This window comes from Sarcophilus harrisii, chromosome 1 (genome assembly GCF_902635505.1).
Source record: "Sarcophilus harrisii chromosome 1, mSarHar1.11, whole genome shotgun sequence".
Classification (NCBI taxonomy): Eukaryota; Metazoa; Chordata; class Mammalia; order Dasyuromorphia; family Dasyuridae; genus Sarcophilus; species Sarcophilus harrisii.
In genome coordinates, this window is record NC_045426.1 from 317,808,299 (window position 1) to 317,835,943 (window position 27,645).

General features: G+C 31.2%; 1 protein-coding gene across 7 annotated transcripts in view; it reads left to right on the top strand.

The window, feature by feature from the left end:
* Positions 1–27,645, top strand: part of AGTPBP1 (ATP/GTP binding protein 1) — a 180,769-nt gene that overhangs the window by 53,104 nt on the left and 100,020 nt on the right. For all 7 annotated transcript variants that reach the window (XM_031945451.1, XM_031945454.1, XM_031945455.1 and 4 more), the window contains exons 5-12: positions 5,417–5,480; positions 6,343–6,489; positions 9,810–9,941; positions 11,966–12,059; positions 14,547–14,584; positions 17,872–18,080; positions 20,747–20,924; positions 24,136–24,233. In XM_031945451.1, coding sequence (XP_031801311.1) covers positions 5,417–5,480; positions 6,343–6,489; positions 9,810–9,941; positions 11,966–12,059; positions 14,547–14,584; positions 17,872–18,080; positions 20,747–20,924; positions 24,136–24,233 — 960 coding nt within the window. The remainder of the gene's footprint in view (positions 1–5,416; positions 5,481–6,342; positions 6,490–9,809; positions 9,942–11,965; positions 12,060–14,546; positions 14,585–17,871; positions 18,081–20,746; positions 20,925–24,135; positions 24,234–27,645) is intronic.

A 27,645-nucleotide genomic window follows, 5' to 3' on the forward strand; every position in this document is an offset into this window, starting at 1 on the left:
AATTTATTATGGCCAAAAAAATTTTACATCTAGTAATGATCTTCCCAGACTTTAATTAGACTTCAGTGACATTTGAGCATCTGTGGCTAGACAATCCTTTTTATTTCTCCTTCATTATTGCTCTCTCCACAGCTACTGTTCAGGTGTCTTTCTTTAAGTTTCTCACAATGTTACCTTCTCCTATCCTGTTAGCTGAGGATTTTGCTTCGTACTTTACAGAGGAAAATATATAGACTATTTGCCATGTTCTACCATTTCTTTCTTACTTTTTATCTTAAAATGATTGACATTATCCTCTAGTCTCTTCTTTTCTCAAGTCTTTGATGAAGAGATAATCTCTTGTCTCAGCAGAGTCAACCCTTCTATTTGTACCCTTGATTCCATCCTCTCCCTTCAAAATTATTTACATGCACTTTCCATTCCTTTCTCTCTCTCCAGTTTCTCCCTGTCTACTAACACATTCCCTTCTGTCTAAAAACATGCACAGGTTCCTTCCTTACTTAATAAACCCTCACTTAACCCTATTCTATTTTATTCCTCTTTCACAGCCAAATCTCTAAGGAAAAAATGTCAGTACTTATTGTCTGCTTCCTCTGCTCTCATTCATGTCTTAACCCCATTATTCTTGCTTCTATACTCATCAGGCATCTGAAGGAAATTTCTCTAAATTGTTAATAGTGTGTTTTTAGAAAAATTACATTTAATTTTTTTATTAGCAAAAATCCTTCTCTTTTGTCCTGTTCAAACCCCTTCTTCATCCCAGTTGAGAATGAAATAGAAACAAAATCCTTGTCATAAGTATCTATAGTTGAAGCAATGGACATTGGCCATATTCGTGTGTGTGTGTGTGTGTATGTGTGTGTATATTTGTGTACACATGCATATATAAATATACATATATGTGTGTATATATCTCACTTTGCATTCTAACTCATTCACTTTTCTTTAGGAGGTAGGTAGTATCTTTCAGTATTAGCCTTCTGGAATCATGGTTAGTCATTACACTATCAGAGATCTTAATTCATTAAAACTTGTTTGTCTTTTCTATCTTATTGTCATTGTATAAATTGTTTTGGTCTTGCCTACATCAAGACTTGTTTTCATATAGTTTTTCTAGGTTTCTGAAGGCATCTCTTTCATCATTTCTTTCTCTTTCTCTCTCTCTCTCTCTCTCTCTGACACACACTCTCTCTCTCTCTCTCTCTCTCTCTCTCTTTTGCTGAGGCAATTGGGATTATGTGACTTGTCCAAGGTCACATAGCTAGGAAATGTTAAGTGTCTGAGGTCACATTTGAACTCAGGTCCTCCTAACTTCAGGGCTGGTGTTCTCCAATAAACCACCTAGCTGCCTCGCTTTCATCATTTTTTTAATACAATAGTATTCCATCATATTTTCATACCATAATGTATTTCTTCATTTCCCAATTTATGGGCACCCCCTTAAGATTCCCATTCTTTGCTACCTCAAAAAGAGTTATAAATATATTTTTTAATGTATTCTTATTTAGAATTTATTTTGTTTAGGATTGATTCTTGTCTTAACTTTATCTCTAATTCCCCCTTTTCACTTCTTCCCCTCTACTTCTTCCTTACTTGGAGTGAAATATTTTTTTGAACCCAGTTGTGAGTATATATGTATTCTTCATTCTTTTGAGCAGTTCATATGACAGTGAAGTTATAGTATCAGCCCTTCCTACCATCTTCTCCTCCTTAGTTTGTATCATTACCTACTTGTGCATTTTGATGGTGTGAGATAATTTCCTCTAATTTAATTTTGTCCTTTCCCCCTATGTCCCTCAATATTCCTCTTCTACTTTCTTTAAATTTTTCTCTAAAGAGTAAAAAGACATAAACAGGCTCCTAGACTTTGCTTAATTGGACTCCTTTGATGAATCTTGATGATGATAAGAGTTCAGAGGAAATATGTGTTTCATCTTCCCATATTAGAATGTAAACAGTTTCTCCTTGTTTAATTTTTTTTTATCATTGTATGCTTATATTACTTTTTTATATTACTTGACTTTTGTTTGAACTTCAGAGTTTCTATAGAGCTTTGGTCTTTTCATCTGGAATTTTTTAATTACTCACTTTGATTAAAGATTCATTTCCCTTCCTCCCGTCAGTGATAATACTCAATTTTCCTGGATAGATTATTATTAGCTGGAAGCCTATATGTTTTGCCTTCTGTAATGTCATATTTCAAACTACTTATACCTTTATAGTTGTGGATTCTAAATCATGTATAATCCTCAATGGCTCTTCAGTAGTTGAATTCTTTTTTTTTTTTTTCTGGTTGCTTTCAGTATTTTTATTTGATCTGGAAGCCATGAATTTTGGCTATAATGTTCCTGGGAGTTTTCATTTTGGGAATTCATTCTGTTACCACTTTGCTTTTTGCTTCAGAGATCTATGTAGTTTTCTTAAGATTGCTTGAAATATATCTAGGTTTTTGTTTTCATCTTAGTGTTTATATTGTTCCACTCATAGAATAATGAGAACATTCCAAAGAGTCATATAAATGAAATTTAAGTCCAGCAGGAAATGAGTTTTTTTTGTGGACTCATTGGCTGCTATTTAGGATCCATTCTGATTTTCAGGGAATTTGTTATTAATTCCATAACTTTAATTTCTTTTCCAGTTTTTTCTCTAGATCTATCCTTTCATTGACAAAACCATTTAAAAACTTTTATTTCATCTCTGTTTCTATTTTAGAGTTACTATCTTCTTCTGAGTTTATGATATGAGCATCCCTGTTATCCCTAATAACTATCTGTAATGGAATTCTTTTTTTTTTTTTAATCATTCTTTCTGCCTATTTCCTGAATTCAGATTTGATGTTAGGTTTGGACTCTGTACATTTCTAAAAGAAAATTCTAAGTGATTTTGTTCTTTCTTTTTTGGAATACTAAAAGTATTTTTCTAGGAACTCAGAACAGGTCAGGCAGAGGACCCTAAAGCTTTTGGTGCTCCCTAGATGGTTTATCTCAGGGAAAAGTCTGATAGTTGTCTCCCTGATCTGAACTCTCCAAATTCCTGATTTGGGTTTGGATTTGAGCAATAGTAGATTGTTGCTGGACTTGACTGATGTCAACCAGTTGAGAAGTTCTATTGATTCAGGGTGATAGAATTGCAGATTTCTTTTTGGTTTGAGCTTTCTGCCCTGGTTGTTCCACTTTAGCCTGGACTAGAAGTTGAATCTAAGACTTTCTTGTACCACTGGAATCTTAGCTAATTGCTGCTAAGTTGTTTCTTGCTCCAGAGGACAGGCATAGATCTACTCTTTACTGGACCTGAGACCTGAAGTTGATTAGGGGGCAACAAAATTGCCAATTTGTATTTGTTTCTATATCTGTATTGCAATTGGCTTTGAGGATGCCCCAGCATGGGCCTGGGACCTCCACTTGTGTTAGTATGCTTCATATACAGTGTTCTATAATCCTCTTATGCTCAGTATCTTCACACTGCTCCATACTTATGCCAGCCTGGGCTAGCAAAATGACTCATTGTCATTGTCTTTTTCTTGAAATTCCCATTAGGATTTGATCTGGTTTTTAATCTTTTTTTTGGTGACTTAATCAGTTATCATGAGTTCAATTATCACATCTACACAGATGACAACCAGATCTGTATATTTGATCTTAATCTCTTTCCCCCACACACTAGTGCCTTAGCACCTGTTGGATATTTCAAAATGGATACCACTAAGGTATCTTAATTGCAGAATGTCCTAAAAAGAACTTATCTTCCTCCCCAACCCATTTATCTTCCAAAATTTATTTCTTTTGAGAGAGCTTCCAGTCAATCAAATTTATAATCTATAGTCATTCTTTATTCCTTACCCTTATTTATCTCACATATCCAGTTAGTTACAAATCTTGTTGATTCTGGCTTTATAGTGTTTCTTGATATTTATTCTCTTCTCTGTATTAGCTACAATTTTAATTCAATCCCTTATCACCTTTTACGTAGACTATTTCAGTAATCTTCAGATTGAATTCCCTGCTTCCATTCTTTCCACACAGTTTTCAAAATGATCATGCTAAAGTATTAGTTTTAACATGCAATATTATAAATCCAGAGCAGGAGGGTACTTCAGAGGTTATCTAGTCTAATCCCCTCATTTTACAGGAAAGATAAGAAACCTGAGGCCCAGCAAGATTTAGTGTCTTGTCTAAGATTACACAGGTTAGAGGAATTAACTGTATGTATTCATAGACTAGTTTCAGTGTGATAAATGTAAAAATATGAATAGAATAGTATGCCGAAAAAATAGAGATATGTGTGAGAATCTTTCTTAATGTTATTATGATTCCACATTCATTTCCCATTCCCTTTTAAAAGAAAAATGATTTCCTTTAAAGTTGGAAAAAATTCAGAAACAAAGGTAATTATCAATTTTTGTTGAGAATAGTAGATTTCATTGCATTTTTGTTGAAAGTTGAAAACTAAGTGGTGAAGTTTTATATTGATAAATTTTTGGGAAATTATCTTTTAGGCAAATATATATCTTAATATAGTCTTTAGAGGAATTGATTTCTTCTTTTGACTCTGGGAAAGATGAATGTATTATTAAGGTAAAATTTTACTTTTGGGAAATATTGAATTATAACATTTAGTACAGAGTATTTTTGCATGTGTGTCATGGATCTCTTTGACAGTCTAGTGAAGCTGATAGACCTCTTCTCAGAATAATGCTTTTATGTCAATAAAGGATATAAGATTACAAAGGAAATGGATTATATTGAAATATAGTTATTCTCCTAACAGAAAAAAAATCTATTAACTCCTTTCCTATTTCATTACTGGAATTTTGAATAAAAATGACTAATTTCAATTCTAGATATTTTATTAACAAAATGTCTAAATATTTTTGAAGTTTTAGACTTTTGAATTTAGCTACTGTTATTGCTAAATCTTCAAATATCCTCTTTATATGGCATTGCCTCTGAGTACATGTGCATAAAAGATTAAAATGATTTATTGTAATAAGGATATATAATAAGAATTCTACTATAATGAAAGAATAGTAAGAAAAAAATGGAAATCTCCCCTAATATTAACTCATTTCCTGCTGGACTTTTATATGACTCTTTGGAGTGTTATCATTATTCTGTGAAGTATGTTAATGATAATATTTTTAATCCCCATTTTAAAGATAAGAAAATTCACTCTCTTAGAAACTGAGTGATTCAGCCAGGACCTGACACTTATAAATGTAAATTTAAGGATTAAAGATTCTGGAAGGAAAAGCATAAGGACTGTAGTGAGACATGAGCATGCCTTAAAGGCATTTGATCTTAAGCCCAAGAATTGAGAAGGGAAAGGTACCCACAAAATTTAAGTAAATGCTAAAAGACAAACTTTGATAACTATATGCAATGATTTTAATACTGAAAATAAAATATTTTTATTTCAGAACACAAAAGACCTTCAGACCACACTTAATCTCTTAAACATTCTTGTTGAATTGGTGTCAGTTGGTAAGTTCCTTTGGTTTTATTGCTGAATATAAAGGATAATACCTAAAAAATAATGCATCTCTATGATGATTATAATTTGTGAGTTAAAAATGAAGGAACACAGCCTGATAAAGGATGTTCTTTTTGCAAAGTTCCTTTAAAAGTATACTTTATTTTCTTGAAAACTCTTTGTAACATAAGAGTGTTCACACTGAGTGTGTGTACAATTCTGTTATTGTTTTGATGTGGTGTCTCAAAAATATTACATGAGAATTGCATGCAGGTAATATTGGATTTATTTGATGACAATATGGTAATTTGTAGACCTGTTACCCAATTTGTAACTTTGCTTCCTACTCCTTTGTGTATCATACATACAGTTGTGGGGTATCAATTTAAAATATTTGTAGTTTAAAATGGATTTGTAGGAAAGGAAGAAAATAGCATTGTAACTATTTTATCTTTTCTTTTTATCATAGATAGAGGCAGTGTTGCCCTATATTTATGAGGGCAGGTACCCATAATTACTTTTTTATTATTTAGGGAAGACCATAGGATTGTAGACCCAGAAATCATCTATTTCAAACCCCTAACTTTACAGATGAAGGAATCAAGAACAGAGAAGAGAGTTGACCAAAATTACAGAGTTCAAAAGTAGCTGAGTCAGGCTTTATGATTCTTAGTTCATCGTTCTTTTCATTGCTTCATGACGTTCCTCCCCAAGGTGTGCCTAAAAGTTGTACATAATTTTTCCATGATTTTTTCTAACAATAAGTTGGAGTCTCCAAAGATTTAATGTTTTGACTTCCCATAATTTACATGATACTGTAATGATTTTTTAATTGATTATGGCTTTGAGGATTGTGTTGGTTTAAATTTAAAGGTGGTAGTAGAAGAGCAAGTGCTTTAGTCTCCAAAGGTGGAACACAAATATTGTTGCAGTTACTTTTGAACGCCAGCAAAGAATCTCCACCTCATGAAGACTTAATGATTCAAATTCACACCCTTCTTGCAAGAACTGGACCAAAAGGTAATCATTTTAATGGAATAATTATTATAGCTGGATAATTAGAATAAGAATTACCTTTGTAATATTATCATTATTTGATAAACTACTAAATTTGAACTTTGAATGATGTTTAATTGTGTTTTGTAATAGAGCATGCTTGTTGAAGTTCTCTTTGTTTTTAAGTCATTATTACTCATGCTGCTGATAATCCTGATTTTGTGAGGGGGCAGGTAGGTGTCAACAGTGGATAGAACACCTTCCTTGAAGTTAGGAGGACCTGAGTTCAAATTTGACCTCTGACACTTAACACTTCCTAGCTATATGACTTAATCACGTATGTCACTTAATCACTGTATGTCACTTAATCCCAATTGCCTCAGCAAAAAAATAAAAAAAAAATAAAAAAAAATAAAGGTAGAGAAATTGCTAAGTGCAAACAAATAGAAATTATAATCATTCTTCCCTCTTAACTCTATGATCTTTATGTAGAGGAGATATAAAACATAAGGTCATTTGAAAATAGGTAGGAGAATATTGCAAATACTCATCATTATTGTGTTCAAAGTGCTGAAGAGAAACTAATGAAAAATAACAGAATCTTTGACTCTAAGGATCTTACATTTTAACCTGAAGGAATACATGTATTTTAAGTAATTATGATACAAAATAGAATATGGTAATGAAAAAAGAGTCAAAGTGCTATGAAAAAAATTAAAGGAGAAAGAGATCACTTTAACTGGCTATGGGATAAATATAGGGTAAGGATTTTTATTAAGGAGGTGACCTCTGAGCTCTAGGGGCTTTGAAGAAAGAAATTTTGGTAGGCAGAGATGTGCTTGAAAAAGTTTTAAGAATGAAGTTAAATAAATTGTTGTTATTGTTTTCCATTAATAATTATTTTTAGTGACTATTATGTGTACTACAAAGTTAGAAGTATAGTCTTATCCCCCCCAAAAATGCAAAGTGGCTCTCATTAATACTCCTTCAGTAATGGTGGTAGAATAGGGGGAAAGAATAATTCAAATTTTAGACTCTATAAACTTGAACATACCTGTTTTAAATTTGAGATCCTTGTTCAACAGCCATTTGGAGGGACTAAATCATGTCAGTATCAGCATATTCACTGTAAGTGAAACCAAAAAACATCGATTGTAGTTAAATGGAAAGATGATTCATAATCTGTCCTTGGAAAGTAAATTAAAAATAGGTGAAATTAAGTTTGTCTTATTCCAGAGGCAACAAACTAATGAGACATTTGGTTATCTTTGTGTTGAAGTTCTTTTGATAAGTATTTGCAAAAAGATCACTTTGAAAATAGGTAAATTTTATGTACCAATATGTGTTGCAAAGATTTATAGAGGAATTCTATGAATAAGTTGCTAAGACCTAAATTAATATATACTTTGATACTGACTTGAGTGTAAAGGTGGGAATAAGTAAGGCCAGTGAAAAATGTTAGAAAATCTGAATCAGAAGTAAGAAATGAGAGAGGCCAAAGGCTTATTGAGTACATAGAACCTTGACGCCTATATATCATGAACAGTTTCTTTAAGAAAAGAATAAAAATGCCCTGCATATGGGCATTGAACATCTTAAAGATATATTTTAACTGGCAGGAAGTGACATTTGTTAATCAGCTGTCAATGTGTAATCAGGTAATTGACTTGTTAGAGCTAAATTTAAATTTACTACAAAGCTAAAGGAATAGAAATGAGAAAAATATTTGGTGTGAAGTTAAGACAACTTCATCTTAATCTATTTAAATATTATTGATGATGAAAATGAGTTATAGATACAATATATAAACATACAATACATATAACTCATATAGAAGTAAAACTGATGTAAATCAAGTACTACAGTGAGAATACTAAAAGAACCTAAAATGTATTTTAATCATTAAAAACTGGATTTGCTGAGCAGAGAGATATGATAGCTAGGGACAACATGGAATGTAAAAAAACATAGCTGCAAAATAAAAACAGAAAAGGATTATTATGAGCACTATCACTTAAAAAAAAAAAAAACAGAGCAGAGCAATAGAGGGTAAAAGCAGCTTTAAAAAAAGTTTAGTGAGAAATCTAAGAATATTCATCCTAAGTATAAAGGATGAAAATGAGAGGAGAAAAACAAATGGAAAAAGATGGGAAAAGTCTGCAAATATAATTATAATAAAATTTCCTGTCATCAAGGAAAGTGGAACCATCATATTTATTCTCTAATATCAATCTCACATGTACTTAGAGAAGTAAAAATTGGAATAAAGAGAACAAGGATAGGAAACGCAACAGTATTTCACCAAATAAATGTGGAGGAAATCTGTGCTGCAGGTGACAAAATCATTAAGGCTTTAAGAAGGGATTCACAAAGTATCTAAAATGGGAAAATACCAAGCATTGAGAAATATTAGAATAGTTAATACTAATAAAAAGGCAGCCAAGAGAGCATCAACAACTATCCATTAGCATGCTGATGCACTAAATTCTTGTACAATAGGAACAGTTTTGTCGGTTCTTCTGTTTAATGTGATACCTTTGTCTGCTGATCTCTTTCATTGTTTACTTTAACTACATATAAAAATGGGCAAATACTCTTTATCCCCTTGGTTTTCTTTGTGGTTATGTGGATGGCTAAGCCACACTCTTTTGAATGATTTTGGATTGTGTCCAGATGGTTCTGTAATGTTCCAGGACTTGATGCAGGAGACACAGTGTTACCAACAAACAGTCCTCTTTCTGGAGGACTTTACTGTCTCTAGAAAATCCCTTTTCAATTAAATTGTTATTGTTTCATGTTCTTGGCAGTAGCAAATACCTTTGATTTGCATATGACTTAGTTTTATGCTCCACTAGCTATTAGTAGTGAGAGGATCATGAGTCTTAAATCTTTTAAAGGAATTTTGCATAATTTTGATGTTTGTATGGGAGGGAGTATGAAAAGGTAGTATTTTAATCTACCAAATCAAATGATTTTTTATAATTACCAAGCAATTAAATGCTCTTAAAGTGTATATATTTAATCCTTAAAATCTTAAATGCCCAATTTTCACTTAATCCTTTACTGATCATGCTTATTTTCAGTAAAAAAAAAAAAATTATATTCTATTTTTTTCATGTCTTCTATTTGCAGGAGCATTTCTCAGTACAAACCTATACATTTTGTTTAACTTGATATAAAAATATCAAATGAGAACTATTTTTTCCCATTTTATCAGACCTTGAAAAATTTGGCAAAAACGATTTCAATGTGCAGATAAATTACATTAAAAATAGAAATTGGAAAATCTCATTCCTTTCTTGAGTTACTTATAAGTGCTTTATGTTTATTTATTTTTATTATAGATAAAAAATTTGGGGTGAAGTCTAGAATTAATGGGGCCTTAATTGTAACTCTGAATTTGGTGAAACAGAATTTGCAGAATCAACGTTTAGTGCTGCCTTGTCTTCAGCTTTTACGAGTGTATTCTACCAATCGTAAGTGTTGTAAAGTTCCTTTCAGTTTACCTTATTTACAAAAGAAAGCCCATTATAAATGTAAAGCAAAATAATATTGACGTTTTTTCAGTAAATTACTAATAATGAACAGTTAACGTATTTCAAGAGTCAGAATTAATTATATTGTTAAAAAAAAAAAAGCTTTTAAGAATTGCAGTTCACCACTGCTTGCCTCCATGTCCCTACCTCTTTTCTTTACTTTCATTTTGCCTTGTGCCTTTTGTATTCTGCTTCTTCTTCTGTAATTCTAGATGAGTATTTTATAGACATCACCAGCTAAATTACTCTTTTACATACATACACACACACATACATACATACATACATACATATGCAGTGGTGATTGGAATTAGAAGTAAGGAGCAGTAGATAGTCTGACCCCAGAGAAAAGAATGGAAAACTAATCAATAGGGATTTGAATAATAACAATAGCTCATGTGAATTTAAGATTTAAAAAGCAGTTTATTCATATTATTTCATTTGATTCTCAAAACAGCCATGTGGGCTAGGTGTCATTTTATAGGGGATGATATTGTATATTTTTATGTGAGATATGAACATTATCAGTGAATCTTTGGATTCACTTTGGAGTATAACTAGCACAATTCATAGCCTGTTGAGAAATTATTTATTTATCATAGTATGATGACCATCCTAAATCTTTTAGTCCCATATCTCATTTCATCTATACTTGAGCCATAGGAGTTAGATCTTCTAAAGGATCTTGGGTACCATCTAGTTCAATTCCTCATTGTACAGATGAGGAAACAGGCTCAGAAAGGTGAATGAAATGTTTGTCTATGGAATAAAAACCTAATAAAAAAAGTCTCAGCTATAATCTTACTTACCACAAGATAATTATTACCTTAGTGATTGATGATTAAAAATATTACTAGGATTTTTGATTTTTAAAAAATGATATATCGTAAAACTTTCCAAAAACATTACTAAACAATTTTAGAATTTTTTTCTCTCATCATTTTCACATGAGTTATTTTTTAGGTACTTAAAAATTTCATATGATAGTGAAAGTAGGGAAAATGTAGGTATTTACTTTTTAAAAAAAATCTTGGTACAATCTTGCAGTATCCAATTATGTTGAAGATTTCTGTTTGGCAAAAGAATATCAAGATTTTAAGAATGATTAATTTATTAAAGGAATATTTAGTAGGGACAAATTTGTATCATTTGGACAGTTCTTTAAGGTTTCATGATGAGATTTGGGGTGAAATTGATAATCTATTCTGTAATTAAATTGTAACATTTATCTTAATAATCAACTTCAACTTCATTTAAAAAATTATTGTCCCTTTGGGTAGTTTTTGCAGACCTCTTTCGTGAGAGTTCCCCATATAAAGATGTTTGTTAAATCCTTCATGAAAGAGAGTATTGTGAATTACTTTTTAAAACCTTTTTCTCAGCAGCATATTCCTCATCTTTTTTAGGAGAAATTTTTTCCCTCAATAGTAATTTATTTTTTCAAATATGTATGTAGTTTTAAATACTTATTTTTGTAAGATTTTACATTCCAAAATTTTGTTCTTCCCTCTCTTATCTCCCCAAGTCCATCAGAGTTGATGATCACATAATCTTGTTACTTTATACAGTGTTCTCTTGATTCTGCTCACTTTACTCAGCATCAGTTCATGTAATAGGCAGAAACTTTTAAAGGGTGCATTTCTCAAGTTTTTCCAGAAAGCCTTCCTTAAAACTCCAGTCTATAACTTTGGATTTGACACAGGATTTTGTTTGCCCCGCTCATATTTATCTGGCTTAGTGTTCCATTAAAAAAAAAAAAATCTTTTTATCTTGAGTTACTGGGTATGTCCTATCTTTATAATCAGTCACTTAATCCTAACTAAACCTTTTACTCCTTCCTACACTTAGTAAAATGTGAGCATTTCACATATAGCTTGAGTATGCTCATTCAATGTTATGTATTTTGTATGCACATACCAGTAAACATATTTAGTTATTGTGATTTATAACTTTTTTCTTTTTAGCTGTGAATGCAGTATCCTTAGGGAAAAATGGAGTTGTGGAACTGATGTTTAAAATCATTGGCCCTTTTAGTAAAAAGAACACTGGCCTTATGAAGTGAGTACATAAATGTTTTATAAGTATAAACAAAGTACAATTTAAATTTCTCTGTGCCTTAGTTTTCTTGTATGTAATAGCAGAACACTTGTTTAAAAAAAAAATGAAGTTCTTTTCACTTCTAAAACTCCAGTTTATAAATAGAACACTTAAAGTTAATTTAGGCCATTTGTTTTTATATCAGTCATTTCCACTTATTCCTTCTCACTTCCCAAATTGAGTCCTTCCTTATAAAAAAGAAAAAAGTAATGCATATAGTTACTTCATTCTACTTCTTTGTTGAGAGGACGAGTATGTTTCATTTCTTTTATATACAGGACCAGAATTGATGATTACAATTTAAATTCTATATCTTTTTAGTGTTTAAAAAAGAATTTTTATCTTTGTGGTCATCACATCTACCGTTCTTCTAGTTCTGCTTACTTCACTCTGCATTATTTGTATGCTTCTCTGAATTTTTCACAATTGTCATTTCTTACTACACAATAATTTCCTTTTACATTCATATGCCATGATTTCTTTAAGCATTATCCAGTTGATGGGCTCTCATTTGATTTCTAGTTTTGGAATTTAAACCCAGATAAAGGAAAAAACTAAAATTTGTAATTTCATTCACGTAAATTAGATTAATAATTTCAAATTTTGTACAACCATATCTAAATATTATGCATTACGGAATAGAAAAGTCAGATCACTGCTATGAGATGAAATCTTTTCATCCATCCTTGTCTGAAATCAGTTTAATTTGTTGGTTTCTTCATTGTTATTGTACGATGTTTGTGTATTAAATTGTCTTCCTTTTTTTTGTAATGATTATCAGTATTATTTTTTCTTTCTTCTTGGCCTCCTATACATGTATCTTAAAACTAAAGTTCTAGCCATTGTTTCATTTATTCAGTATTATTTAGACAACTCACAAAGTGAAGCAATTAGTATTTCCTATGTTATCCTTCCTAAATTATGGTAAAAATAGGTAATTGCTTATGTGATTATGTTAACAAGACTGTCAATAATGTGGTAAGCCAACCTAATTTTCCCAATGAACAACATTCTTAAGATCAGATTTAATAAAGTAAGAAAAAGGACTATTTTTATATAGTTGTTAAAGATGATCTTCATATTTACACTGTTTCTCTGTTTGGTCATTGAAATATTTTATAATAATTTTTCTACTTTTTTCTATTAATCTTCAATTGGTTGTACTTTTTAGTGCTGGCCCATGCTAGCTACTAAGTTAAGCATTTTAGTTAAAGATATATGCTTAACTTACTATAATAACTAGAATTCACATAGTGATTTACATTTATCAAATTTGATGTTCCCAAGGAGGTGGAAGAAATATTTAGTATAGAAGTATTGCAAGAGTAAACCTGTGTTTATAGCACATATATTCAGAGTTATACAGAAATCAATTGTGGTTTAAAAGAAATCTTGAAAAAAACATAGTGAATGTTATATTTATGTATGTGGCTTCTTCTTGTTTTGGCTTACATCATTTCTCATACTTTAAAAGTGGTAGATTATTCAGACTTCTAGATACCGATTCATGGTTCACCTTTGGTAACCTTCATTGATCTTTGAGATTGTTACTTTTATTTACTAATAACCTGAGTGATGAAAAAATGATAGATAAATTTAATTGAAATCTCAATCTAATATAATTTTCTTTGGCAATTTCTTAATGGGAATTTTATTCAAAGCTATTTTTCTTGTGTATTTGATTGTTTGGAGGAAGATGAACAACAACAGTTATTTTTGGAAAATTTTTTTTTTTTGGTTTGCATATCTTAGTCTAGGATAAGATGGTCCAGGAAAGTGCTATAGACATGGGTTTTATATATATATGTATATGTATGTGTGTGTGTGTGTGTGTTTAGGGGGAAAGTGATCCTAGAATTACATGTGTATTGCGAAGTTCTTTTGTCTTTTATATCTTCTTTTACTGAAACTTAAATTTAACCTTTTTCCTAAAGTTCAATTATTGACAGCAATGTTCTTCTAAGAAGAGCAACAATAAATTCAGAGGCAATAGGGCCTAATGGTTAGTGAAAATTTTATAGTTGTAATACTTTGAATTTAGCAAATCAAAAATACTTCTGCAGAATTTACAGTTTATAATGATAGGTTTCAGGAACTATTGGGGGCTAGGGGTTGTAACTTTTAAAGCAACACAATTCCTGGGTAGATTCTTACAGACTCAGATACCTATACAATGAAAGTCAGTTCCATCAGTCTGCCTTCGGATAAAAAGACAGATGTAAGTAATTTTTTTTTTTTTTTGGTGTGCTCTTGACATTTTATCTTAACACATCTAGGTCTTAAACTGGAGCATGAGTCAAAGTATTTTGACAAACCATGAAAATAAGTTCAATCAAGTTAAACTTTGGAATGGGTAATAGAATAATAATAATAATTTTAATGAATTTATTCTGCTGTAGACTAATTTTACTAGTTTTGTTCTTTTGTGTTTTCTTGTTATATTAACAGGGTTGCTTTAGACACACTTGCTGCATTGCTAAAATCAAGTAAGTGTTTAAATATTAGAAAATACTAGATTATATCTTCTAGAATATTCTAGCATGTTAAAGACATTGGAAACTAGATTCAATTTAAGTAATTTCTCTTTAGTAATGTTAAAATTAAATAACACTCTAAATAAAAATTTGATTTTTAATTTTCCAATTGTCCAATAAAATGATCTCATATGTAATAATAAATGTTGGAACAGTATGTCAATCTAGTATATTGACTTATTTCTAAAACAGAAATATAAAGAACAGTTGATAAGTACCTGACAGAGAAGAATGATTTATAAGAATCCTTATTTTAAGGATATATATCATTTTGAACACTTCTTTTATTTGAAATAATGATCTAAATAGCTTGTTTTTACTCAGATATCTAAAACATGCAATTTTCTTTTAATCTTTTATTTGACAGAGTGTTTTTCTTATATGTTAAAATTTTTTCAGTTGTGGATTTTATTGTTTAAAATAAATTTCATTTTAATAAATTTTATTCCAGAAGAAGATATTTCCTCATTTCAAAAATAGGGAGAAGAATGCCATTTTAGGTGGTTCTTTTATCAATTTCTTTCACCATTCTTGTCCTATTACTATTTCAGCTCTCTTGTTCTCTTTCTCTATTCCTTATTAGTAGCATTAGTCAGAAGTAGTGTTATTTATTTAATATATAAAGAATAATTGGCTGATTGAAACTAATAGATTTTTAATCCCAACTTAAATTTTCATAGGGTAAGGCAGTTGGAATTAAGTAACTTTCCCAAGATTACGCAGCTAGCTAGTGCAAGAAGCTGAGGTTGGATTTAAATTCTCCTGATTCCATGGTGGGTGCCCTATATCCACTGTGCCACCTAGTAGCCCCTCCCATCAATCTTATTGATAATTTGCTAACATATGATAATTTTGATTTATGGTTAACACTTTAATGATGCTAGAAATTTATGGACTTAAATAATTAACTTAGCTAATCAGAGCGGATAATACAAAAGTATTTGTAAAGGTGTGAGATCAACTAATTTTTTTAGTTGGAACTGTCGATGTTGTTTTGGGTTGTTGAAATTAGGCAAGTTATTAATTAGTTTGTAGTCCCATTTAACGAGTTGAGACTAAATCTCTAAAGCTAGAATTTCATATTTAAGGATGTGTGATTTATCTCTGGGGGAACTTATTCCATTGACTTACAAACTACTATTCTTCCTTGGAGTTTAGAAATGAGGAAATCTTTATTTCTGGAATAAAATTTATTACACTGTATATTTATGTTTAAACAAAAGGGAATCCATGTGACAGTTTTGAAATAATATTAAAGATGAATTGTTATTAAAGATTACTTTAAAATTAAGCAGTTGAAGTTATTTCTGATTTAAAAATATTTAAAGTATGTCTATGTTGAAAAACCTTGTTTTTGAAAGTGAGCATTAAAAAGTTAATACATGAAAATAATACATATTGTACATGCTAGTAAAGATATTTGGGATATAGAGAAATGTGAGACTCAGGACGTGTAGCATTAAGCAGCTTCATGGGTACTAGGTGACTCCTGCGATGAAATTCCTTAAAAAATAGTTTTCTTCCCTCCTGAAATGTAAGTGAATTTTATGTGAGTCCTTCATGTACCCAAAGATTCTTTTAATATTTGAATAAGAACTTGCATGGATATATAAGGTTGTTGTTTTTTAAAATGAAACATTAAAAAGCAAGAAAGGAGAGCAACTTTTAAATAGAATGAAGATGAAATTAAGGCTAGATCTTGGACTAATTGAAGAAATAGCTCCTCTCTTCCTCAATCCATTCAGTGGTTTGCATGAGTATGAGGAACAGATCCTTGGCACCCAAGCAAGTGATTTGATTCTTACTTGAATTAACTAGTTAGGAACATGTCAGTTAGACCAAAAAATCAGGTAAATTAATTTGAAATAGTTGGTTGTGTATATATATAACTATTTCTGAAGAATTGTTTTAAAAGAGCAGATGTGATAATTTCTACTACATATAAAGCTATATCTAGTGGGTTATTTTTCTGGCTAGCTTATTATAACTTTTTTGGATGTAAGTAAAATTTCCAGTTGCTGTGATGTTGTTAATGATTTATATATATTAATATATTATTATATATTATATAAATTATTATACATAATTAATATAATATATTATTTATATTATTATATATAAAAATATTTTTTCAGACAGTTAAGGATCCTAGAGCTTAACTCTATTTCAGGGTTCATATCTTAGAACCATTTAAAGGTAACACTGGACTAGTGATAAGATTAGTATTTCTGATAAATATAAATATTTGTCATGCAGATTCATCACATTGTAGATTCATTTTAAAAGCCCTTCATTATAGTAATATGTAGATCAATGTATTAGGAGACTGAAATTCCACTTAAGCTATTTTTAGTAATAAAGTGCCTTTAATATTAGGTGTGCTGTTCACAGTTGTTAATATGTTTAGCATGTAACTATAAGGCTGATGAAACCTCAGATCTATTTTTCCTCCTTCAATTTCACCCCTCTTATGGTTACTTAAAAAAAGCAGTTATTATTGATTCATTTCTTGCTAATTTTAATTTGATAAAGTAAAACTTTTACATCTTTTGAAAATATAATTTACAAATTAAATCAACAGTGATATTTTTACATGAATGATTCAGAAATTCTGCTTTCTGATCATTTTTCTAATTAAATTTAAGTTTGTAGAAATGTTAACAATTTATAAGATAAAGGAAGGGTGATATATTTACATAATTGGTGAAATCTTTAGAGAAGAATTAGGCATTTAATGAAAATGGGTTCACTCAGTTAATAGTGTAATAGAATGAATTATAACTATTACATTAATTATTTTGCGTTAACTATAAGCTATGTAATCATATAGCAAGTTACAGTTCTATATAGCCCAATTCGTAGCACTCAAATACATACATGTGTTTACAAGTTTCATAATGCAAGAAATTTTTTTTATTAATGAAAACTTTTTTGAGGTGGCTCGGATTCTGATATAGAGATCCTGATCACTAAAAAATAATATAAATAGATCTCTGAAAAATACTGATTTGTATTTACTGAACTTGTTATGTTTACATAATAGAAGAAAAAATGTTTTAAAACTTTATTGCTAAAGATTTCTTTAAAAATGTAACATTAGGAGAATGCATCATGGTATAGAATACAAACTAAGTTTGCTGTGTGAAAAGAAAAAAAAAGCAATAATTCTAACTTAAGTTCCACAACTTTTCTCTTATCATCTTCAGTGTTCTTTCTTAATCTTTTTTTTCTTGTTAAAGAAACAAATGCCAGGAGAGCTGTAGACAGAGGATATGTCCATGTGCTTTTAACAATTTATGTAGATTGGCACCGGCATGATAATCGGCACAGAAACATGCTCATCCGGAAGGGAATTTTGCAGAGTTTAAAAAGTGTTACAAGCCTCAAGTTGGGGAGAAAGGCATTTATTGATGCCAATGGAATGAAAATTCTATACAATACTTCACAAGTAAGTTGCTTTTTAAATTTCCTTTTCTTAGATTTATATATTATAAATATATATTAAAAACTGATTTTAATTATGAGAAATAGGAATTTATTTAAGAGGGTATTAGTTAAGTAATCATCAAAGTAAAAACTTTAAAACAGTAACTAAAGGAAAATGTTAAAATTTTCTTTTATATATCAAATATTATTAACTGCCTTTTGACTTTCTGCTTAGAAAAAGTAGGCTCATGAAGATGCATAAAAGATTAAGCATCAGCTTGTGGGTTTATAGACTAATGAGGCTATGTAAATTCATAAATAGAGCAAAATTATGTGTAACTTCTGTTATCCAGGGTTTGTAGTTCATTGGACAGAATCTTGGATATTTTTCTTGGTGGAATGTTATGTGGTCCCTCCATTTTTGATAAAAGTCTATTTTGGATCTTGAAGACTTTTGGTGGAAGTATCAGAATGTATCATCACTCAGAGCTCCATTATTACGATTAGTGCCTATAATTTTACATACCATGTTTGTGATTCTTTGACATTATAGTTGCCTTTTTTTCCCTTTTCCTACTTTACTCCTTTCCTTAATATACTTCCACCCACAAATAGTACCTTTTCTTGAAAAAAAAAGAAAAAGAGTGAAGCAAAATTGACTGGCTCAGTGATTACATATGACTATGTATACAATCTTCTACATTTGTAGTCTTTCACTTTATCAAAAGGACGGCAGTATATTTCATAATTAACAACTTTTGTCAAGTAGACAGGGGCAAATAGGTTTATTGAGATTTTATTACAGAACAGTTGACAAAAATCTCCCATGTTTTTCATATGGAGATGTATAAGCTAGGTGATACTGTAGTTAGATCGATTCATAACTGGTCATATAGGAAGAAGGTCTCTAGTACAGTCTCTTGGGAATCTTCTCTGCTTCTTTTAAAAAGTAATTTTTATCAGCAACCAGAATAAAGTAATTAATGCTTTCTTATTAAATTTTTTGAAAACACGAAGCAGAGAATGAGAAGTGAGATGGTAAAAACTCTTGAGTGACAGTCATGTTTCAAAACGTTTCAAAAAGATATCAACAAGTTAAAATATTGAACCAAATCAAAGAAGACGAATTTATATATGAAAATTTATTGTGAAATTTTATACTTGAGTCACCAAAGTTCACTTTGCAAGTGATTATACAGTAGTTCAACTGAAAAAGATTTAATGATTTTATGGACTGTGAGTATGACTCAACAGTTGTGTTATTATGGCAGCTAAGAAAAAAGACTACAACGTTGGGCTACATGAAGAGAAATATAGCTGGATTTTTATGACTTGAGAGATGAAGGTTTTAATGTTCTCTTCTCTGCACAGACAGCATTTATAGTATTTTTCAGGTCTGGGGAGTACTGGTTAAAAGAAAATGGGAATAGGGAAGGGAAGAAGAAGTATGAAAGCTGTCTAGGAAGCTTTTTTTTGAAGGCTGTTATATATAAGATATATTAGATTTGTTCCAATTGACTTCAGAAGACAGAACTAGAAGCACTGTCATGGAAATTATAAATTTAGACTTGCTATAAGGAAAAACTTCTTAAAAGTTATTAGACAATCTAAAAATGGAATAGGTTAGCTTGGGAAGTAACGGTGTTCAAGTCATGTATGGATGACAACTTGTTAGGTATGCTGTAAAATATGTAAAGTTGTAAAAAAAGATTATGTTGTTCAAAAATAAGTTGGACTAAGTGGCCTCTGAGGTTCTTTCATTGTTTAAAATATCCTTTACCACCATGATGCAACTAGCCCAAAATTTATAATTTTAAGAAATGAGACCAGGTTATGTTTAATATAAGATAAATATTTGAGTTATATAAGAAAGCTACTGAATAGAAAAAAGTATGCATTTTGATTTCTCTCAGTTTTTCAGCTGGCAGTACTTCTAAGTCAACAGTCATTATCACATACTGATTATGTACCATGCACTGTGCTCAGTATATAAATATAATAATAATAAAAAAAGAAACATTTTTACCTTCAGGAAGTTTACCTTTTAATTGGAGGAAGTCATAAAAAGGCAACTAAAAAGTGTGTGTGGGGGTAATGTTTGAAGGGTTGATGATGACTTGGTCCCTGAATCAGGGGTTGATTAAGTGTGGACAGAAGCAGAGCCAAGAAAGAGATGAATCATGGATAACCTGGACCTATTCTCAAAATGGAGGCCACACAGTGCTCACTAATGGGAGGAGGATCTGGCATAGCAGAGGAGTGGTTTAAGGTGAAGAGATCACAGAGTTGAGGAAAGTTCATATATCAAAAAATCATATAACATATATCAAAAAATCATTTAACATGGCCCATCAAAAATAGCTATAGTCAGAGAATATTATTTGCCAGAAAAGTTCTCTCCTCTCAGAAGGTAGTACTGATTCATGCCATAGTGCTACTCACCCAAGTCATTGTTGATGAACAACAGTGAATAATGACCTGGTTATCATTTTCTTTAAATATTACCAGAGTTTTCATATTATATAAAGAACACTTGCATTCAAAATGGACAAAGGTATTTAAATTATGCTTTCTTATAAAACAGGTATTTTTACTGAAAAATGTCAGAAAAAATATTTCCTCTGAAGATATCTAAAACTTGATACTCACGGTGATTACATAGTGTTTTTTCCTTTCCTTTAAAAATAGGATTGCTTGGCAGTCAGGACTCTTGATCCTCTCGTCAACACGTCCAGTCTGATAATGAGGAAATGTTTTCCTAAAAATCGTCTTCCATTACCAACTATTAAAAGTGCTTTTCATTTCCAATTACCAGTTATTCCTGTGACTGGACCTGTGGCTCAGCTGTACAATTTACCACCTGAAGGTATGATTGACTGTGTGCTATAATGTTTTTTTTTTTTATTGTCTATTTTTCTTATGGTTGAACAGAAAAAGGAAGACTTAATATATTAATCATATTTTACTTTGCTTCACCTATTATTTAAAAAAGAAACCCTTAGTTTATATTTATATTGCCAGAAGAGTGCTTTTTAGCATAGGGATATATGTTATATTTATGAATGTGAATTATAAGAGAATTTCATTAAGCAAATACAATCCAAAATTTAACTTTTAAATTGGTACTAATGATTTTTCAAGTATGTGGATATATATTATGAATATATATAGTCAATGAAATTAATTGCTGCTTTTTTTACCTGTTAAGTGAACTAAAAATTTTTTTCTATTACAAGTCTCATGGTTTTCTGTCTTCCTAAAGGCATTTACTTTAATAATTGCACTTGAATTGTCTGATTAAAGATATGAGATATTTATTTTTGGGTTAGATAAATCAATGGCTGATATTATATTAATTTTGAACTATATTTGTGTGTGTGTATATGTTAGAAAATGAGAAGTGAATTTTTCAGCAAGTCTAAAATAACTGAGATTTTAAAATTTGACAATCAATGAAGGAGAAAGTGTTTTGGAACAGAGAAGATTAAGTTGGGTATGCTGGTTTAAAAAAAAAATTGGTCTATAATAAATCAATAAATAAAAGAAGAAATAGTTTAACAATTGTACAAATTGTATTAATGTGGTAAAAAAGCAGAATTTAAATGTTAAAATAGTAAAATGATCATATATTTAGAATTAGGGTATGAAAAATCTTAGAGGGCATATAATCCAAAATTGATTGGATCTCATTTATGTGGCCCTTCCTAACAGTGATGCATTCAGTAGAATATGCATATATTCCTCCTCTCAGGCAACTTTTGTCTACCATTTCTTTATAAGTTCACCACCTTTCTTTCTTTTGGTATGCCTTGAAAAAAAATTTTTTTTTTTTTTAAAAGCACTATGCAGATATAAGGAGTACCATGTTACTACCATTGCCTGACTGTTAGCTGTTTGTTTCCCTTTACCATTTAAGGGCTTATAGCTCCATCTTCTGGTTATGAATAAGTAGTCCCTTCTCCACATTAGAACAGTAACACCTTTTAGACTAACCTTTTGAGTTAAAAAAAATTCTATATACTTATTTTGCCTCACTTATTGAACAATTTGATTTATCCCTTTTTCTGTTTACTTGAGTTTATTGCCTTCCAGCTAGCCAAGAAAATCTTCTCCTTCCCAGTCCAGTTTCTTCAAGTCCTTTTTTCGTACTAAACTGTTCTTTTTCTTCAATAGTCACTTTTTTCCTCAGCTCATATATCTGGCTGTTGCTTATAAATTTTTTTTTTTGATCCTAGAGCTATACATTCTCTATACATTCACTAGGGAGAAACAGAAACATCAATAAATATTTGTTGAGGTTTTTTTATATTCCAGGGAGAAGGATGGAATAAGTATTTCTTTAGTACCTTTTACATATCAGGCACTGTGCTTAAATTCTTTACAAATATGATCTCATTTGATCTTCACAGCAATACTATAAGGGAGGTGCATTATTATTTTCATTTTAGACTTGAGGAAATAGACAAACAGAGGGTAAATAACTTTACCAGGGTTACATAACTAGTAAGTATCTGAGGTTGGATTTGAATTCAGTTCTTCCTGACTTTGCCAAGTCTAATGCACTATCCACCATGCCACTTATTTGTGGTAATGTTGTACAAAGACAAAAATGATATATTCTGTTTTTTCAAGGAGTTCGTATTGGCCATATATATAGGCAAACACAAAATACACTCATACATATACATATATATGTTTGCGTATATATATATGTGTGTGTGATGTTTTTGGGGGCATTATTAACTTGGGGGAGTAGGAAAGGTTTTATGTAAAAAGTTGGCTTGAACTTTTGAAGAAAACTAGGGATTGTAAGAGAAGGAAGGAGAAAGGAATGTATTTGAAGTATGAGGGACAACTTTTGCAAATGGTATTAAGAGATTGAGTGTCATGTATGAGTAATAACTACAGGCCAATTTAATTTTACTACATAGTGCAAGAGAGGAATAATATATAATAATCCTGAAAGATGAAAAGTAGGTTGAACTAAGTGATGAAGGAATTTATGTGCCAATTAAAGGAGTTTATATAATATCCTGCAGAGCCATTAGATTTTATTGAGCAGAGGAGTGACATTGTCAGACCTGTGTTTTCTAAAAATCAGATTGGTCACTATATGGAAGACACATCAGAAGAGAGACTTGAGGGAGGGAAAACAGGAGGCTGTTATAAAATTAATCAGATAAAAGATGATTAGATTCTGAGCCACATTGGTAATCATGTGGCCAAAAAACCCCAAAATATAAGACTTGCCAATTGAAGAACAAAAGATGACCCTGAAATTATGAACCTTCCTAAATGGAGGATTGGAAATGCAACCTTGGCTGAAATATGGAAATTTGTCACAGGGATTATTCATAAGGGGAAAGGGGGGAAGAAATAATAAGTTTTTATTTGGATATGTTGAGACTGAAATGTCTTTGGACAATTAAAATGAAAATATCTGGTAAACAGTTGTTGATGCAAGACTAGCATTCAGGAGAGAAAACTGTTCTGGATATATAGATTTAGGAGAAATCTCTATGGAAATGATAACTAAAGCTATGGGAGCTGACCAGGTTAGCAAGTAATAGAGTGAAGAAAATAAAACCCAGAATAGCCATAGGCTTTGGGTTACACTTGCAGTTAGGGTGGTGGATGATGAGCTTAAAAAGGGAATTGGAAGAAGAAAACTAAGAGTAATATCATAAAAACCCAGAGTGGATGAAGCATCAAAAAAGAGCAATTCTTATTTTCTCATGAGCAAAATTCTCTAGTTGGTACTTCATATATATATATATATGTATATATTTAATGTAATTATTATTATTAAATTAGTATCATATATATGTATATATGACACTAATGTAATTTTACCATAGATTTCACAATTAGTGCTATTTAAGTACAAGCAGTGAAGGTGAGTCACAACAGAATGTGCTATTTGATATTTTCTTAATAACAATTATTTATAAATATTTATGCATGTGTGGTATTTTATGATGTGAATTCTTAGTACTTTGAACAAAGCAGTCTTCCTCAGGGTGTCATTTTGTAGAAAGTTTACCTCTCACCTACTTATAGAGCCTTTTGTATCACAGTGGATGACGTAGTAGATGAAAGCGATGACAATGAAGATCTTGAATTAGAAGCTGAAAATGAAATTGAGAATGATGATGATATAGACCAAAATTTTAAGGTTAGTATAAATGTTTATTATCAGATAACCACTTATATTATGTTTTAGTGTTGTAAAAAAAAAAAAAAAGTAAATTTGAATAATGACATAGAAGCTTGTGCCTATTTTTTTTTTTTCAACTGTGGATCATCAGTGAGAGTTAGCTATTTATGAGCCTTCCTAAATGGAGGATTGGAAATGCACCCTTGGCTGAAATATGGAAATTTGTCACAGGGATTATTCATAAGGGGAAAGGGGGGAAGAAATAATAAGTTTTTATTTGGATATGTTGAGACTGAAATTGTCTTTGGACAATTAAAATGAAAATATCTGGTAAATAGTTGTTGATGCAAGACTAGCATCAGAGAGTAAAGAAAAGTAAAACTTTGCGCTGTCTTAAAAGTGAAAGGAGCCTTGAAGTGTTGTCTAATTCCCTCCTTTTGGCATTGGGAAGGATTTTAATATACATACAATTAAATTGTAAAATAATATATATTGTATATTTTGTTCTAAAAACAAACTTTGTTTAAATATTTTGTTTTTTATATCATCAGAATTTCTCTTAGTAGCTTTCCTTTCTCCTTCCCAGAGAGTCAGACCATATAACAATATATGTATTTATTTTTTTGCTGAGGCAGTTGGGGTTAAGTGACTTGCCCAGGGTCACACAGCTAGGAAGGGTTAAGTGTCTGAGATCAGACTCAGGTCCTCCTGACTTCATGGCTGGTGCTCTATCTGCTATGCCACCTAACTGCCCCAACAATATTTTTTATAATAATAATTTTTTATTTTTCAAAATACATGCAAAGGTAGTTTTCAACATTCACCCCTGCCAAACCTTGTATTCCAAATTTTTCTCCCTTCCTCCCCAACTCCTGCTTCCTCTAAATATCAAGCAATCTAATACAGGTTAAATATGTGCAATTCTTCTAAATATGTTTTCATATTTATTATGCTTGCACAAGAAAAAGCAGGTCAAAAAGGAAGAAAAAAAAAACAAGCAAGCAAACAACAACATAAAAGGTGAACATTTATTGTGATCCACATTTAGACCCAGTCCTCTATCTGAGTTCAGATGGCTCTCTCCATCACAAGTCTATTGAAATTGGTCTGAATCACCTTATTGTTGAAAAGTACCAAGTCCATTGCAATTGATCGTCACATAATCTAAATTGTACAATGATCTCCTGGTTTTGCTCATTTCATTTAGCATCTGTTCATGTAAGTCTCTTCAGGCCTCTCTAAAATCATCCTGCTGATTGTTTCTTATAGAACAATAATATTCCATAACATTCATATACCATAACTTATTTGGCCATTCTCCAACTGATGGGCATCCATTCAGTTACCAGTTTCTTGCCACTGACTGCCACAAACATTTGCACATGTGGATCCCTTTCCCTCCTTTAAGATCTCTTTAGGATATAGGCCCAATAGAAACACTGCTGGGTCAAAGGATATGCACAGTTTGATAAGTCCTTTGGGCATAGTTCCAAATTAATCTCCAGAATGATCTTATAACAATATTTTTAAAAGAAAAAGTTCAAGAAGGAAAGAAACCTTCAGTGAAACCAATCAATATGCAGGACCAGGAGATCATTATATACTTCAACAACAATACTATATGATGACCAGTTCTGATGGACCAGGCCATCCTCAGCAACGAGATCAACCAAATCATTTCCAATGGAGCAGTAATGAACTGAACAAGCTACGCCCAGAGAAAGAACTCTGGGTGATGACTAAAAACCATTACATTGAATTCCCAATCCCTATATTTATGCCCACCTGCATTTTTGATTTCCTTCACAAGCTAATTGTACAGTATTTCAGAGTCTGATTCTTTTTGTACAGCAAAATAACATTTTGGTCATGTATACTTATTGTGTATCTAATTTATATTTTAATATATTTAACATCTACTGGTCATCCTGCCATCTGGGGGAAGGGGTGGGGGGTAAGAGGTGAAAAATTGGAACAAGAGGTTTGGCAATTGTTAATACTGTAAAGTTATCCATGCATATAACCTGTAAATAAAAGGCTATTAAAAAAAAAAAGAAACCAATCAATATATTGAAACAAAGTCTGAAAACATATGCAGTATATTTCAGTATATTTGTAGTTTTGAAATGGGAGTTTGTGCTATGAATGGGACAAATTAAAAATATATTTTATATTATACAGATTACTTCTATAATTAATAACAAAAATTAATTTATTAATATTATATATTAAATGAATAAATTTTTTCCATACCTCTTTGGCCCTGTGGTGGAGTTGATAATAATTTGTGAAGTTATTTTAGGGCTCTCTCAATTTGGGATCACAAAGCTACTGTAGATCAGACTCCCAAATCTTCTTGATCACTCAGAGTGAGATATTTGGAACTTCTTGATATCCTCTCTGAACAACACATAAGTTAGTTTCAACTGGTCCTATTTGACTGCAGATTTTCCAACTTCCAGTAGATACTTTTAACCTTTCTTTCAGTTTCAGTTTCAACTTCTCCCAGAGTGGCACATAGTTTGCTTCTAATCTTCCATAATGAACAGCCTGAAGTAAATTCTTTGGGGAGTATAGGATGTCTTAATTTTCAAAATGGTCATGGATAAAAAAGGTTTGAGAACCATTTGTATGCTATTAAGTATACCAAAACATTTTGTTTTGAAATAAAACTTCTCATAAAATACCCAAACAATCCCTCTTACAAAGTAAATCTCTTCCACCAGAAGGCTGGTTTATCAGTTTTTAACAGAAAGTAATAAAGAGGATATTCTTTGCCTCATTTACTACCTAGCCTTAATCACTTTATGGGTATAGCTGAGACTTATTGAAGACCTCAATTTAAAAAGGCCAAGGTCTCCCACTGCATCATGGACATCTCCTGTCATACTAATCTACATCTGGCCCCTTGGACCCAGATGGCTCTGGAGGGAAAAGTGAGGCAGGTGATCTTGCCTAGCCCTCCCTCACTTAAATCCATTTCACTTGGATGTCTTAGCATCCCCTCCCTGAAGTCATAGTCCTCTTTGAGAATGAAGGACAAACAACACAAAGGAAAGCTAGGTCCTCTTACTTTGATAACATGTTAATAACATCGACTGCTGTATTTGATCAGAATTTGTTGCCACTTCATTCATATTACAAACACCTCTTGCCTGGATTATTGCAATTTTCTTCTAATTTGTCTCCCTGCATACAGTCTATAACTTCTCCATTTTCTGAAGACTTCTTCAGGATCTATTGTTGTTATCCACTCGTCCCTCCCCACCACCAGGCAAATTGCCTTTTATATAAATATGTGTATTTAGTTCTAGATGGAAATGTATTTCCTGAATAGACTGTAAGTTTGGGTGGAATAACAATCTCACTTCTGTTCCAGGGTCAGTGCCTGGAACAGAGCTAAGCATTTGCTGATTGACTGGTTATTTAT